At 36.9% G+C, this 15033-nt stretch overlaps 1 protein-coding gene and 1 pseudogene across 1 annotated transcript in view; one reads left to right on the top strand and one right to left on the bottom strand.

The window, feature by feature from the left end:
* The window catches only part of LOC131786209 (DNA-dependent protein kinase catalytic subunit), a 257393-nt gene that overhangs the window by 166061 nt on the left and 76299 nt on the right, over window positions 1-15033 (bottom strand). The window contains exons 38-45 of the mRNA XM_066170894.1: window positions 14219-14285; window positions 13209-13387; window positions 11016-11181; window positions 8493-8571; window positions 7287-7409; window positions 6121-6215; window positions 4553-4697; window positions 3898-4059 (exon numbers count right to left, since the gene is read on the bottom strand). Coding sequence (XP_066026991.1) covers window positions 3898-4059; window positions 4553-4697; window positions 6121-6215; window positions 7287-7409; window positions 8493-8571; window positions 11016-11181; window positions 13209-13387; window positions 14219-14285 — 1016 coding nt within the window. The remainder of the gene's footprint in view (window positions 1-3897; window positions 4060-4552; window positions 4698-6120; window positions 6216-7286; window positions 7410-8492; window positions 8572-11015; window positions 11182-13208; window positions 13388-14218; window positions 14286-15033) is intronic.
* Window positions 1703-3088, top strand: LOC136282817 (uncharacterized; annotated as a pseudogene).

The following is a 15033-nucleotide window of genomic DNA, read 5'->3' as shown; positions in this document are numbered from 1 at the left end:
AGCCAATGGAGAGAGCTTGTAGCACCCTGCAAATTCTAAAGGAAAGATGCTGGCACTGGTTATGTTTCATTTATTTAGAATGTAGAGGAATTTCCAGAAGCCTGTGGCATAAATCTTGTTGAGATCGTTTAATAACACTAACCTACAGCATGAAAAGTAAAAGAAAATTTGACAAAGTTTCAGAAGAGGAAAGACATGATGAGGTAGAGGAAACCATCTTCTCAAGTCCAGTTAAAGCAAGACGATCTAGTGTAGGACGTTACAACCCCTAGAGACAATGTTTTTTCTGTGATGAGTATGATAGTTCCTGTAATGTTCAATGTGCAATCAACCCTTGATGTCGACAAGAAAGTCAGAGACCATGCCCTTCTTCTGAATGACAAAAAAAGTCATTGCTAAGATGTTGGCTGGTGTTTAGTTGCCATGGAGGCAAAGTACCATGTCAAGTGCTTGGTTGGACTTTACAGTAGGGCCAGGCCTTTCAAACAACAGGATTCAAAACCTACAGATGATACCTCAGTGGACATTGAAGAGCTTACATTTGCCGAGCCTGCAACACTTATCCTTTCAGATTTGGTGAGATATTGTACCTCCAAACTACAAGGGATAGCTGCTGAGTGTGGCAAAGTTAATGCAACAAGCCTAAGGAGAGAGTACTAGCAGCATTTCCCAATCTTACAGCGCATGCAGAAGGCAGGGAAATTTAACTGGTGTTGCAACATGAAATCGGGGAATGCTGTCAAAGTTTAAAAAGATGGATTCTGACGCATTTTGTCTGGCAAGAGCAGCACATATTTCAAGGAGAGAGATCCTGAGAAAAAATTCTTCAAATGGCACATTTGTCCCAGAATGTCAGGAAAATGCTGTTCCTGTCTCCTTGCTATCATTAGTTGGTGTGATAATCACAGGTGTCACTATTAAGGCCAACCCTCCAGATAGCCAGGCCTGTCTCTCAATCGTGCAACTGATCATATTTAACAGCATTTCAAGACCTTGCAATCATCCTGAGGGCACTGGTAAATAACACATCATATAAGATCAAGAGAGTGCCCGCTGCCCATTTATACTGCTCTGAAAATATATGATGCAACCAGAGACAGATCTCTCATTGATACCTTTATAACCTAGGAATGTGTATTTCATACCAAAGGTTTAACTCCATGTCTACCAAAATAACAAACAGTGTAATTGAAAGGTATGCACCTGAAGGAGTTACATGTCCATTTAAACTCAGAGGGACACTATTGACAACTACAGCAGTTGCTAACATTGATCACAATCTGAGTTCCACTACCTCTCAGGGCTCGCTTCATCCGTGCCTCCTTGAAGGAGATGGAAACCTAATTGCGATCTATACCAGGGATATCATGGATGATACGGTGGTCAAAACTGTTCACAATCTTACAAAAATTGGTAAGGAACAGTTTAACTCATTTGTCAATGAGTGGTTCATCAAGAGAAGCAAGCCTATTATACAACCTCTCAAGACGAATGATCTTCCCACTTTCATGTCAACCAACAAGGAGACCATTTCAAAAGACAAGGCAAAAGTGGAAGTTTTGAAAGAGGATAGTGCTTTATGTTTGTGGCTATACATAGCGTGTCAAATTCATGATGGAAACTTGGAAGATTTCTTTAAGTATGAGAACCAACTACAGCTGCCATCACTTCTGCAGTTTGGCCAGCTTAGAGGAGGACAGAAGGCAGACTTGGTGAAGTGCTTACCCAGCACATAAGCATAGATTGCATCTCAACAAGTCGCTGATGCAGTTATTCTTGATGGAGCTGTTGTTGTGCAGATGCTACAGCCAAGAGCACCACGCACCTTTGATGAATACTTTAGTACCCTGTTCACCCCTTACATCCTCAAACACCTTGAAACAGCAAGAAGGGTTGACTTACTCTGGGATGTCTATCAGGATGATTCACTAAAGAGATGATTGCGAGAAAAGAGAGGATCTGGACAATGGCCCAAAGTACTAGCATCAACAAGAATTCCTGCTGACTGGAAAGGCTTTCCGTGAGTCGATGATAGTAAGGACAAACTTTTCAAACTCATTACAAACAAGATATGTATCTAATATTGTCGACTTCTATAACAGAACTGTGTCTTTAACAGAATTCAAACACCTTACTATACACGATTTTATCTCATATATTTGTATTCACTTTATCTAAGGTGGTTTGACTGAAGGCACCTGAGGGTAAGAGCATCTACTCTGCCTATGGCGAGGGTATCCTAACAAGTACTGAAAGAAAAGGGATGAGCTTACTTGCACCTTGCACAAATGAAGAGGCAGATACTCGCCTTATGGTCCATGTACATGATGCAGCCTCAAGTGGATATTGACAAATTTAAATTAGAAGCCATGATACAGATGTTGTTGTACTTGCTATTTCAGTGGCTAGTACTCTTCCAACAGATGAACTCTGGATCACCTATGGATCTAGAAAGAATGTACAGAATACCCCTACACATGCTATAGCAATGTCCCTGAGTCCCGATAAAGCCTCGACCCCACCAATGTTCCATGCACTAACTGGGTGTGGTAATATTTCATTTTTGGGAGGGCATGAAAAAAAAAAACGGCTTGGAATGTGTGAAGAGTGTTTCCTCAACTGACATCAGTGCTAAAAGTCTTCAAAGTATCACAAAAAGAGAACACAGAGGAATGCATGGCTGTGCTTGAGAGGTTTGTTGTCCCTTTATATGACTGTACAAGCAGCCTTACAAAAGTAAACGAGGCACAGTAAAAGCTCTTTTCAAAGAGGTCTAGAAGCTCAGACAGCATGCCTCCCACCAGAGCCCCACTTGAGCAGCACGTCAAAAGAGCAATGTTCCATAAAGGCTACCTATGGGGCCAAACCCCTTATTGTCAGCCAGTGCTCCCAAGCCCATCAGACTGGGGGTGGCAGCAGCTCAACAACTCATGGTCACCATTCTGGACAACTCTACCTCAAGCAAAGGAATCTGTTCTATACCCGATGTGGATGTAGAGCTTCATGTAGAGGATGATGCAAGTCCTTAAAGGATTATTTGGTGTGCACTGGTTTGTGCAAGAGTGGCAGCAACTACCAACAGCCATAAATATATACAAAGGCGTCAGTTGTGACCAGAGTACATCGACTAAGAATTAGCCATTTCATCAGTCACTTGTGGAATTTTGGTTAGATAGGAGAATATTTAGGATTTCAGCTAAAGCGCCATTCAGAAAAATGTAGCTGAACAATTTACCACAGGTATCCGTAATCTGTTAACCAAAGCTTATTTATACTAGGTGGTAGATTTTACTAAAGTAACGGAAGAGAATGTCAAATCAAGCAAAGATATAAGCTTTATGTTTCTAACATAAACAAGTTTTACCAATTGTGATTCAGAACATAATGTAAACCGGTATATTTGACATTTAACCACAGGACAGCCAAACACTATGATAAATATCATAGATGATAGTCATGTAATGGCGTAAGATGAATACTAATGTATAGAATGTGACTTGGTGGTTATGTTTGAAAGCTTTTGTGGCAAATTTCCCTAAGCAGTGTCATATAAGAGGATTTTTATATCCTCATCATTCTAAGCAACATATTGCAGTTTGCAGCCTTTCCCTACATCTGGGAAATTCAGAAAGGCGCAAAACTCTAGAACAAAAATTTATCTTTCAAATCGGCACCCTTAGTCCCCACGGTATCAGCAAGGGCTTTTCATTTGACTAATTTCTTTTTGCTTTTCTCGTCACCATATTCCCACCAGTAGCATAGCTCCATTTTCTGCATATAAACACTCACAACCCACAATTCCTCCATTAGCTTTGACAAAGGGTAATGGTCAAAATGTCCACTCAGTTGATAATAGTAATGTTAATCACTGACTTTATGCACCAACACTTCACAAACCTGAAGACCAAGGTCATAGGCCAAATCCAGTAATTTAGAGGCAAGTTGCTGAGAAGCTGGAGCAAGAACGACTGTCTGGAGACTGCCATTCACAGACAGTTTAACACTGTCATACACTGCTGTGAAAAGTTTTACTGCATACTTTTCTGCTGTACTTCCAGCCTACAACATTATCATAATCATCTTTGTTTAAACACAATAATCTTTAAGCTAGGAGCTATTTACAGATCTCTGAAAGAAACACAACAAACTTTGTATATAGCCTTGTTGAGACTGATGGATTTATTGGCAAATGAAAGGAACTCTAGAAATAACGGACAAATTTATGGTGAATTTCTTTGATATTTCAAAACTCATATAACTTTGAAAAAGCTGTTTTGACAAACAGGATATCAGAAACATACACCAATGATTGAATAGACAATGCACAGGAGACAATTACAATAAACCATCAACAATAAAATTACATACATGTAACTTTGCAAATTTGATCAGGGACTAGCCACATGCTATTTATAAAAGGGGTAGATTAAAGGTGACAGCTAGATGACTCTACCTGAGCATGGTTAGCATATTACTAAAGTGCTCACTGGTAAAATTTTCCAGTTGTTTGGCATTTGAAATGTTATGCAATAACTACTTGAACCCTACAAACCTGAGCCTTTAAAGCAGGTAGTAGCAATCCAGCACAGTGCAGCTGTTGGTGGCCTTGTACCAAGTAAGCCAATCTCAGATGATCAACATGGCATTCTTGCAGACCACTCAGTGGAAATGGAAGTTGATCAAACAGATTGCAGTGACTGTAACAAGGCAATAACATAGGACTGAAACTGTTTAACATTTTTCTTATTAGCACTCTAGAGCATAGGTCCCTGTTTTACTTAAATTATGCTGTTGACTACCTTTTAGGAAAAAAAAGCAACTTGTGCATACATGGAGCAAGATGAATATATGTATGTAAAAAGGGTTACATAAATCAGTTGGTCGCTCAAAACCGTTGTGCTCCATAAGAGCGTAACATCATCAGTGATGGAAACAAATCGGCGTAAATGAAGGTTAGTTCATCGGGTTCCGTATACTAAATCTCGGGAGAAACTGCAAGAATTATTTCGGAGTGTATGCGTGTTGTTTTGTAAATATAAACACTGTAACCTATTTTAACTTGTTTTTGTGTCCTTTTAAGCAACGCGATATGTCTGTTATGACCACAGTGCCAAATTGATTCTTTAATTTCGATCTTCTCCACACTGCCCGTAGTTCATGACTTGATATTTCAACGTAAATTATCGAGAAAGCGCCTTCCGATCACCTTTGTCTATGTTGTAAGTCACGCAAGCGCGCAAGCGTTACGACCGATCACGTTTACATAACGTTTTAGGACAACTCGGCATCTAATCTCCATTCAGTTGCTGTGAAAACCTAAAATTCTCAACGTAGAAGATAAACGAAGTTTGAACGGTCAAAAGGAGATCTTGGTCAATTTTAAGAATCATGCAAATGATCTTTGACACGAGCGCAACTGAGCAAACACATGGATTTGCGCTGTTTTAAGAAGTTGGTGGATGGAAGCTAGAGATATACCCGCGGGTTTGAGGCAATCCGTAACCTTATTGATGCATAAACTATGCACTGATATGCTTTTTCAGCCCGACTAACATCTGAATTTTGAGAATTCTTTCGTACAAAGTAGAAAATTTTTGATATGCAAGTTATGGTCGAAGAGAAGAGTCTCCTCTGATCACGCTGGTATGAAAAATACTTCAGCTGAAGTTTCCATGTTTTGTCTGTGAACTAACTGAATACATCTTGTAACTTGTAGCAAGATACAATTCCATGAGCTACATTGTTGCAGTCGCTGCGCGCTGGACAAAATCTTTGATCTTTCGATCGCTGTTCACTGGGGTGGTCTGGCCAGAAATCATTTTTGGCTTGTGACGACGCAAAAAAAGAGAATTAGAGAACAACTAAACTATTTTTCAAACATGTGTCCTAATCCCTTTTCATGGGCAAAAAATAAAAGAAAACTTTCTTCCGATGGGAAGTCGAGAGGACCGCTACTAGCGAGAGCGGTACTTTAAATTCTAGACAAAGGCACAAATTAATCATAGGACTTGTCTTGCGAAACAAAAGTGAACATTTTCCCCGTAACTTCTTGCCCTGAGGTTATTCTTGTTGGAAAGGAGACATGCATTTAAACATACAGAATTTTTCCTAGAAAATTACCTTCCCAATGCAATCTTCTTTTCAAGGGTTCCTTTAAATCTTTTCAAACTCTCTCCTGAAAGCCTTTGGGCCAACAGCTTACACAAAGCACCAGTCTAAATAGTAGAACAAAGTGGATCAATAAGAGTACAGTATGTAACAGGTTACCGCCTTAGTGCTGCAGCAGGTATGACAAAAATGAGCAGCATTCTGTGTCTAGGTGCTTTCTATACTAACCAAAGCAGGAAAAGGCGCAATGTTCTTTTTAGTGACCAGACAAAAAGTTATGTTTCAAAATTGGCCACCTTCACTAAACAAACTGGTATCAAAGTGACACCCCCCCTTAGGTCCAAATCAATTAGTGGATATGGAATCTCCCATTCTCCACCATGAATTTAAGATTATTAGTCATGCAAACTCATTGTCAGATCTCCTTTGACTCTAGACACAGAGTACCTAAATATGTCTATGAGTGATCAAAACAAATGGATCTTTTTCATGTAATCTTTTCCATTTAATGATGGTTTTTCTTTCTAACTTATTAGAAATATAATGGTGTCTGTGTTTCCAACTATGATGTTCGACTGACTATTACTAAATGCAGAAGCATATAACCTACAGCTGTAGAGGCATTTTACTTCCCTAAATTGTTAAAAAAGCTGGGGTCTAAATTTCTGATTAGCTAGTCTTGCACTCTACTAAACCCCAGCTCTTGGACAAAAATAATGTAACCCTCAAGCTTGTGATTTACAAGCTTTCCTGGTGTTCTCTCAACATTACAATTAAGTGTGTTAGCTGGTAGAAAATGCTGTGTACTGCTTTTATAAAATAAACTTCAATTTTCTATAGGTTTACCAGAGCAGTAAATGATAGGATTTTTAACCAATCGGGACGCTAGAAGTATCTTAGTTATTTTGTAAATGCTTCTAGATAGGTTATATGCCACTGCTGAAAATAAACAATAATCTTTTTCTGGTTTTTGGAGTCTTTACACTATTGATTGCTGGCACTTTCTTGAAATCCACTCACCATTTCATTAGTTGTCAATAATACATTCAGGTGGGCTTATCATTACCCTTCAAGTATTATGTTTCTCAATCCCCCTATCAACAAGAACACCCTTATGCACTGTTTAATAGTAAAGTTCGTATACCAAAAGCTACCAAAATTACATGCAGTTACAAAACCTGTTCTGGTAACTTCTCAACAACTTCAACATCTCCCATGTGAAATCCAACCACTCCTGGTTCCAAGACACAGCTAAGTAAAACCTCAAACAGGTCCTCACTCCAAAACTCAAGAGGAAATGTCTAACAAAACATCAGGACTATCATTAATAGAGATTATAAGAGTAAATAAATCAAAGACCAATGAGCTTCAAAGCACTCTGTGCAATCAGTTTTTCAGTTCACTTTTCTTAGTCACCCTATAAATTTGAATTGTTCAGGACTGTATCACTCAAGCACCTCACTTGTTTCACCCTGTTTTGGTCAATTTGTTTTTCAACCATAATTTAGCAAAAGGCAGTACATTAATTTTATGTAAATAACATAAACAGCATTTTTAGGGACTTAGCTCCTTGGAAACCATCAAAAAGGAAAAGGCTTAAGGTCTCTCCAAAGCAAAACCTTGACTACCTAACTAGGTACACCTCTCAAGCAAAATGATTTACCAGGGTAGAGAGCAGTAAGTAAACTTGAGAAGTGACTGTAAAAGAAGGACCATGCAGGACCTTGAAAAATACCATAAGTTTGGAAGCTTGTAGTGTTCTTGATGAGTCAAGTTAGAACAATTTCTAGGTTTCTAAAATAATATCTGTAATAGGTTATTTGTTGCAGAAAATTCTGAGCTGGGCAATTTCAAAGCACTCCAACAGCACCCTGTAGAATACAATGAGGTTTGTAATCCTCTACCTTATTTTATAAGTCTGAATAAAGATATCACGGGGAAAAATTGGACTTTGAAGTTGAGTCCAGATTCAAAATTGCATATTTACTGTCATGGCAGCAAAGGCAAAGTAGGTGTCAAACTGAGAAATGATTTTTAGTGTCAGAAACTATTTTTAAAAAAATGTATATGATTTGCTCTCATAATGGATCAATCTGAAAATGCGTCTTTAATATCAAGGAACGTTATCATATCCTACTAAGCGGAGTGGGAGCTCAAGGAAATTGCCCAGCTCTGAATTTCCTTCAGAAAATAACCTATGACAGATGTTGTTTTAGAAACTAACAAATTGTTCTAACTTGACATATCAACAGCGCTACAAGCTTCTGTACTTATGGTATTTTTGAAGGTACTTAATGCTGTTATCACAGAATCATATACATAGTTACAATGCCCATTTCACATTGAATTAAGAATATTGAGCAAATAAAATAATGTTTAATCACCTTTAAAGTTTCCTGGGGAAAGTCCTGGAGAAGTACGGTAACAAAATTTATGACCCTTACTATCACTATGCACTTAGCCCTGTACACAGACACAAAAATAGAGAATAATCCTCTGGAAAACTGTTATCATAAACATTTCCAAAAAACCATAAGCTATCACTTGGTTAACTACCTGGTAGAAGGGATGGTTGCTTAAGACATCCATAGGATGAAGGGATTGCCCATTTTTGCCAGTAAAACTTCTGTTGGAACTTAATTACATCAACATACTGCCATTCAAAAATTAGAATCCAAATGCCTTAATCTAAATTGAATGTCAGTGTAATTAACTGTTATGGATAAATTCATTATTAAATCTCCCTTATTGCAATCTCGTGAAGTTCTGTCAAATATGGAATGGGTTTTCCGTTTCCAGGGAAGAGAGGGCAACTTCTTCTTTCACTTTGAAAGTAAACCAAGGTTGTGGGATCATATTCATTATCAAATCATGCAAGTCATTTTCAATAGGAGCTATTTCAGGCCCATACCACACTGATCAGTTTTCAAAGAATACAATAGTCTCAACCAAAATGAATGGAACTATTTTGGCCAACTGACCTTTCCAACCAAGTGTACTGTACCTTTAGATGTATTTTTAATTATCATCCCACTAAAAGACCTAACAACACTGATGGAACCCAAAGTATGCTATGCTAACTTTGTCAACATTTTCAAAAAGCCATCTTTCTAATCTGATGCATTTTCTGAATATTTCACCTTTGAAACAGCATTTTAGGACTCTGTAGTATGGATGATTAACAAAAATGTATTAAAAATCATGCTCTTTCCAAACAAAATACATTAGTGTGGAAGGGGCCTAAGACTGCAATTTAGCTACCACGTAACAAGATAAAGACATTCTAGTCTTGCATCATAGATATCACAAAACAAATGAGCTTTGTCTTCACAAATTGCATAGGGCTTTTAAATCAAATGTCAGACAACCATAAAACATATTTTGTTGCAAATGTTCAGACCACCACCTATCTGTTCATTTTACTATTACCCTTTTAGTAGGGAAATTTGAAAAGTACATCACTTTTGTGGTAAGGGGCTGAAAGTAGCATTGAGTAAACATTGTACTTGGGTTTCCGTTATTTAATGTTTCAACATTGGAAAAAAAAATTTAAATCCTTGGTTTCTGCAAATCTCCCCCAAAATACCACTCTAGTATTTGTGCTTTAAGTGAAAATAAAAAAAATGTTAAAAAAAAAAAAAAAAAAAAAAAAAATCTCCCCCACTAGTCTTGACAACTATTTAGCTTGTTTCAGGCTTCTCAGGAACCAGACAGCAGTGATTACAAAAAAAGAAGGAAAACTGCCATGTGCAGTAACACAGACCCTGACAGGATATCCAGGTGATGAATACAATTAATCAGACAAAGAGTTAGCCAAATGAACCAATAAGAGAGAATAATGTACCTGTATACACACTATGTTCTGAGGTTTCTTTACAACCAACTATTTCAACTTTTATTTAGATTTGAAATTATTAAAATAATGTACTTTAAGAAATTCAAAAGAGAAACCGCGCAGGAAAAGGAATTTTTAAAAGTCAGTTACGTGTATTAGCATGGTGTTTGGAGGTGCTTTCTCTCCAGTCTGTCATTTTGTTGCTATTTCACTGTTTCCAGACACCTTCCAAAACTAGGCTCAAGCCATTCAAGTCAATAAATCACAAACTACCCCCTGCATTTCACACTTCTTGACCCATGGAAAGTGAGTCTACACTTAAATCCACAAAAAGTTGTCACCTACTGATAGATTTTTGACATCTGCTGCTTCGGGGAGTCAATTACATCCTAATTGCTCAAGACCCAAATTAATGAATGAGAGCAATACATGTGTTGTACAAGATTGTTTCAGGTTACCTCAATTGTGATTTAACCATTAAGTGTATGGGTTCCAACTGTAGCAAAATTATTCATGCCATACAAGCAGATCAAGACATCAATACTTATGTAACTTAATAATAATCCGCTTCTTACAATATCATACTCTGTATATAGCAGATAAGTATCAATGTTGTTATAATCCTCTTCCTATAGTATTAATAATTTTGCTACAGTTGATGTGCCTCATGATGTGTTATTAAACCCAATCTTCCTAAAATGTAAATGTATTCATCATGGCGCAAGTATCATAACAAACGGGACCTTTTAAGTATGTACAGTAGGCCTCATTCTCTTTTTTGCTCAAAGGTATGAAGGATCAGTTTGCATTATATTTCTATTATTGTCTTTATTATCTTCAAATCATATCCTCTAAAAGGGTACTATTTTTGTGTCCACAGAAATAAGTATTTTGCCATATTCAAACACATTTATACCAAAGTCACCTGATGTAAGAAGTAATATTTATGGATAGGTTAAATCAGACAAATCACATTAATAAGTAACTAAGTCAATACAAGAAAATGAAATCATTGTTAGTTTGGTAATTACTAATAGCTTTTAAACATAACTTTTCTACATATTTCACATACCTGAAATAGTCATCTATCTCTCTGGGTGTAAAAATGTCCCCCAAGCCCCTTGATGGACCTGCTGTGAAACAACTGGTGGCTGCTGTAATCCCAAACATTGCCAGACGAGACAAAAAGAACTTCAACGATATGAAAAGAACACTGGGCATTTTATCATCCTTTGGTGCTACATGGAAATAGAAAAGAGTTTTTAAAAAGTATTGAGAAAAGCTGTCATAATAAGGAAAGGCTTATTGTTTTATGGTAAGTCTGAACTGTGTTCAATTACCACCAAAATGTTAATTGTATGTTTCACTGGCATAAGATGTGCAAATCTATGCTGTCCCTTCATATTCTTTTTTAAAATGTGTTCTTTCTTACAATGTGAAAAATTCTGCCCACTCTTTAATTGACCAGGTTCCTTATTTGGTAACTGAGAGAAGGGCAATTTAGTGCAGCTTGAAGCTATTACCTGACCACTAATATAGAAAATCCTTTCCAAACAAGAGCTTGCTCAGTAATCCTTGCTTCATGGTTTTTCAAGGGATTGGAAGATCTTACAAGAGCACAACCAGAGTCAGCAAAGCTGTATATATGCTTATTTTGAGTTGCATGGCAAGAATTAAGCCTTCTTACCAGGTTATTTCATACCTTAACATGGACCTGAACAGAAGATGCTTACAAATTTGCACTGGTGCAAAAGGAATTTCAAGGACAAGATATGCCTTGGCAGAGGACCACCTTACAAGTTTTGTTCTTTTCACTAGGGAGGCAACTAGATCCTGCAAAAGTTGATTGTCTTTAATGGAGCTTTAATTTGAAGCCTCATACTCCATCAGTTACTCAGGGATCATCCAGAAAGGGCAAGATATGTGAAATCAACAGGGAAAAAAAGCCAAACATACAGCTTAATTGAAATCCACTGAGCCTGAAAGAGTATCTAAGATAAGTGACTCTAAATTCTGTGGTTGGACCCAAGATAGATACAACATTGTGGCATCTGGTCAACTACACATACATTATGAAGCAAAGAAAATTACTTTTTCCAGGTGTTTAGTGACAAGCGAGGTATCATCAGAGAAAAAGCTCTCTCACTGTGCAGTGAAGGCTATGTAGACTTTGAAATGGTTTGCAAAATGAAGTTTCCCTCTTACAAGGTAACAGATGATTTTAAAAAATCTCATAATCAACTATTTGGCACAGAAGATGGATTCATGTGCAAAAGCCATTGTGTTATGATACCTGCTAACTAATGTCTGTGTGATTCACAAATTTGCCCAGAGAGAAATCCAAAGAGTGTGCCAGTGCTCACCAGCCCAAAGGTCACAGCCTAGCAAGAGGATTACCTGTCACAGTGTAGAAACTTTATACCCTCATGAAGTGCCACATTTTATCTTAAAGAAAGGAAAGGTCACTTGGGGTTTTCCATCCATCCTATGGCTGGTGTCACACAATGGACCCCCTATTTCATAATGATGACTTTAAGATTTTAAGCAAACAGTGGCTTTCAAATAATGTTTCATCAGAAAAAAGTCTTTAGATGTATTCCAAGACCCGCAGATCCCTAATAACAAAAATCTGTGTCAATATGTAAGATCCCTAGCTAGCATTACTTGAGTGACCAACACACTTGCTGAAAGCAAAAAGCCCTAATCAGCATAGTAATTGCTTGGGATGCAAATGTCTCTCCATAACTATAGCATAATTTGAGCCACCTGATTTCTGACATGCCTGAGAGAATTGTGAAGGTACAGAAAGATGATAATGATAGACATTACCATGAACTGCCAAAATTGGATCCCTCGCAGCTACATTTTGTCGGAGATATAGGTAATAATTGTTCATGCATAGTGGACCTTCCATGAAAACAATACAGATGGAGCCATGAATTGGTCAGAAGCAATGCTGAGGCAACCCTACCCCTGATAGAACTTCCATAAAGGGAACATACAATGGGACTAATGGCTTACATTGTAGTGGCAATCAACTGGCATAAGTTCAATCCCAATAAAGCATGATTTTTTTTTCAAACACCTTTTCTAACAGCAGTCAACCTAAACAGATCAATTAGTCACTTGTTATGAACAGAATCCACATCTGAAAAAAAATTTTTTTCTCACATAAACTATCTGTGGTTATGCTACCACATGCAGACATCTTTAAATAAGAAAAAATTATCAGCTACCAGTAATAGGCTACAAACTTGTTACTCACAAATGAAGACCCAGCTTGGTGATAGAAGATGCTCACTGAAGCTCCATGTGTAGCAGTCAAGAGCTGCTAAAACAAACTCAAACCAAAGAATTGTCTCTTTCAAGGAAAAATGTCCACCAACATGCTCTAGGGTTGGATATTGCTGAATACCTTTCTGTCCACCACCACCTCCCTCAAATCTATTAATAAATCACAATAAAACAACATTGACAACAACTACAACATGACTGTCAATGTATTAAATTATGAAATTTTCACTTATAGCAAACAATTTTTCATCATGTCATTCAGGTGTGAGGGACCAAAGGCAGTGACAATAGTTCCATGGTATACTTTCATTGCATTGTATTCATGACGATATGGTAAATAGTAAAGGCCAAAGTTCTCTAATAGCTATGTACAATCTCATATCCATAAAAGCAAACCAATTGAGGGCTCATTGAATTCTCCACTTTTAGAAATTGCTGTTGAAAGCAACTGAATGCAATAGTAACTCAGATTATCACATCAAAACTTTCAGAGAGCCATAGAAACATTATCTCATGAAGTATGTGGCTTTGTCCATAGATTGAAAACTACCTAAAGGAAAACATAAAAACAAAGCAAGATCTAAATTTCAAATGTTGAAGTTTAAGACAATTTTGGAGACAAGAGTGTAGTATAATTAAACATGAACTAAAGGTCCACGGACCACCCCTTCACATTTGGACCCAAGCCATGGAATCCTTTTAAGAACTACCCAAATCTTTTTCATTTCTTGGTCAGTTGTTCCTTGCAAATAATAATATATGAGTTGTTTAATTTTTTAGCTATCCCTAACCGAAATAGGTGGTTTGTGTAACAAAACCATTACACCTTAAAGATGCCAATAACTCATTGCTCTAATGGCATCACTACACATGAAATGCTGCAATGTCAAAATTGCAATAATCTGTGAAAAAAATATAGAGTAATCATTACTATATATCATCATATGAAAATTTTCATAGCAATCATATGCTGAACCAGACCTATAAACAAATAAGGATGGATGGTCTTCATGAGTTCTTTTCATCCAGTCAGCAGCAGAGTTTATATCTATTTCAAATTGGAAAGAAAGGAATCACTTAGAAAATAATACCTCTTTTCATTCTGATTCAACAGTTATACTAATTTTCATCTATTTGTCTTCAACAAATTGTAACCACACATCATGACCAGGCTCCACTAGCTTGACTCCTAAACTGGATAAAGCAGTGTATCATATTTGAGTTTGCAGTTTACATGAAATGCATGCACAGCAAAGTCTCTTGCCTAAAAAAATGGATAACTCATCAAGCCAAGAAAATTTGATAGTGACTTCATGACTATTTTTACATTTGTCTGTAAAAAATGTTCTAGTCAGCATACCCAATCAGCTACATTTGTGGATTTATTATTATTAAATAATCTTCATTGAGGATGCAAAATTTACAAAAATTTGTTTATACAAGGGCCCTAAAAAGATTAAAATCTAAGAAAATGACCATCGTTTATAAATAGGAATGATAAGATAAGAAACTAATATAAATAGTGAGAGTATATTGATTAAAACGACTTAAGGAAAATTAAAATGTAAGGCTAGCCTTTAAAACAGCTAAACAAATAAAATGCATGATGTATTTATCAATGCATCAAATGAAATATGTATCAATTTTCTTGATACATATTTTGAGATAAAATGATCCAACTGGTAGAAGTAGCTTAACTAAATAAAAGGATCAAACTGCGTAACTGGTCCAATGATTTAAATGATTTAACCATATGATTTAAATGATTTAACCATATAGTTAAAATACATCCAACC

This window comes from Pocillopora verrucosa, chromosome 8, assembly GCF_036669915.1.
Source record: "Pocillopora verrucosa isolate sample1 chromosome 8, ASM3666991v2, whole genome shotgun sequence".
Taxonomy (NCBI): Eukaryota; Metazoa; Cnidaria; class Anthozoa; order Scleractinia; family Pocilloporidae; genus Pocillopora; species Pocillopora verrucosa.
Note: the sequence above shows the minus strand (reverse complement) of the source record. Positions and strands in the feature narration are given on the sequence as shown.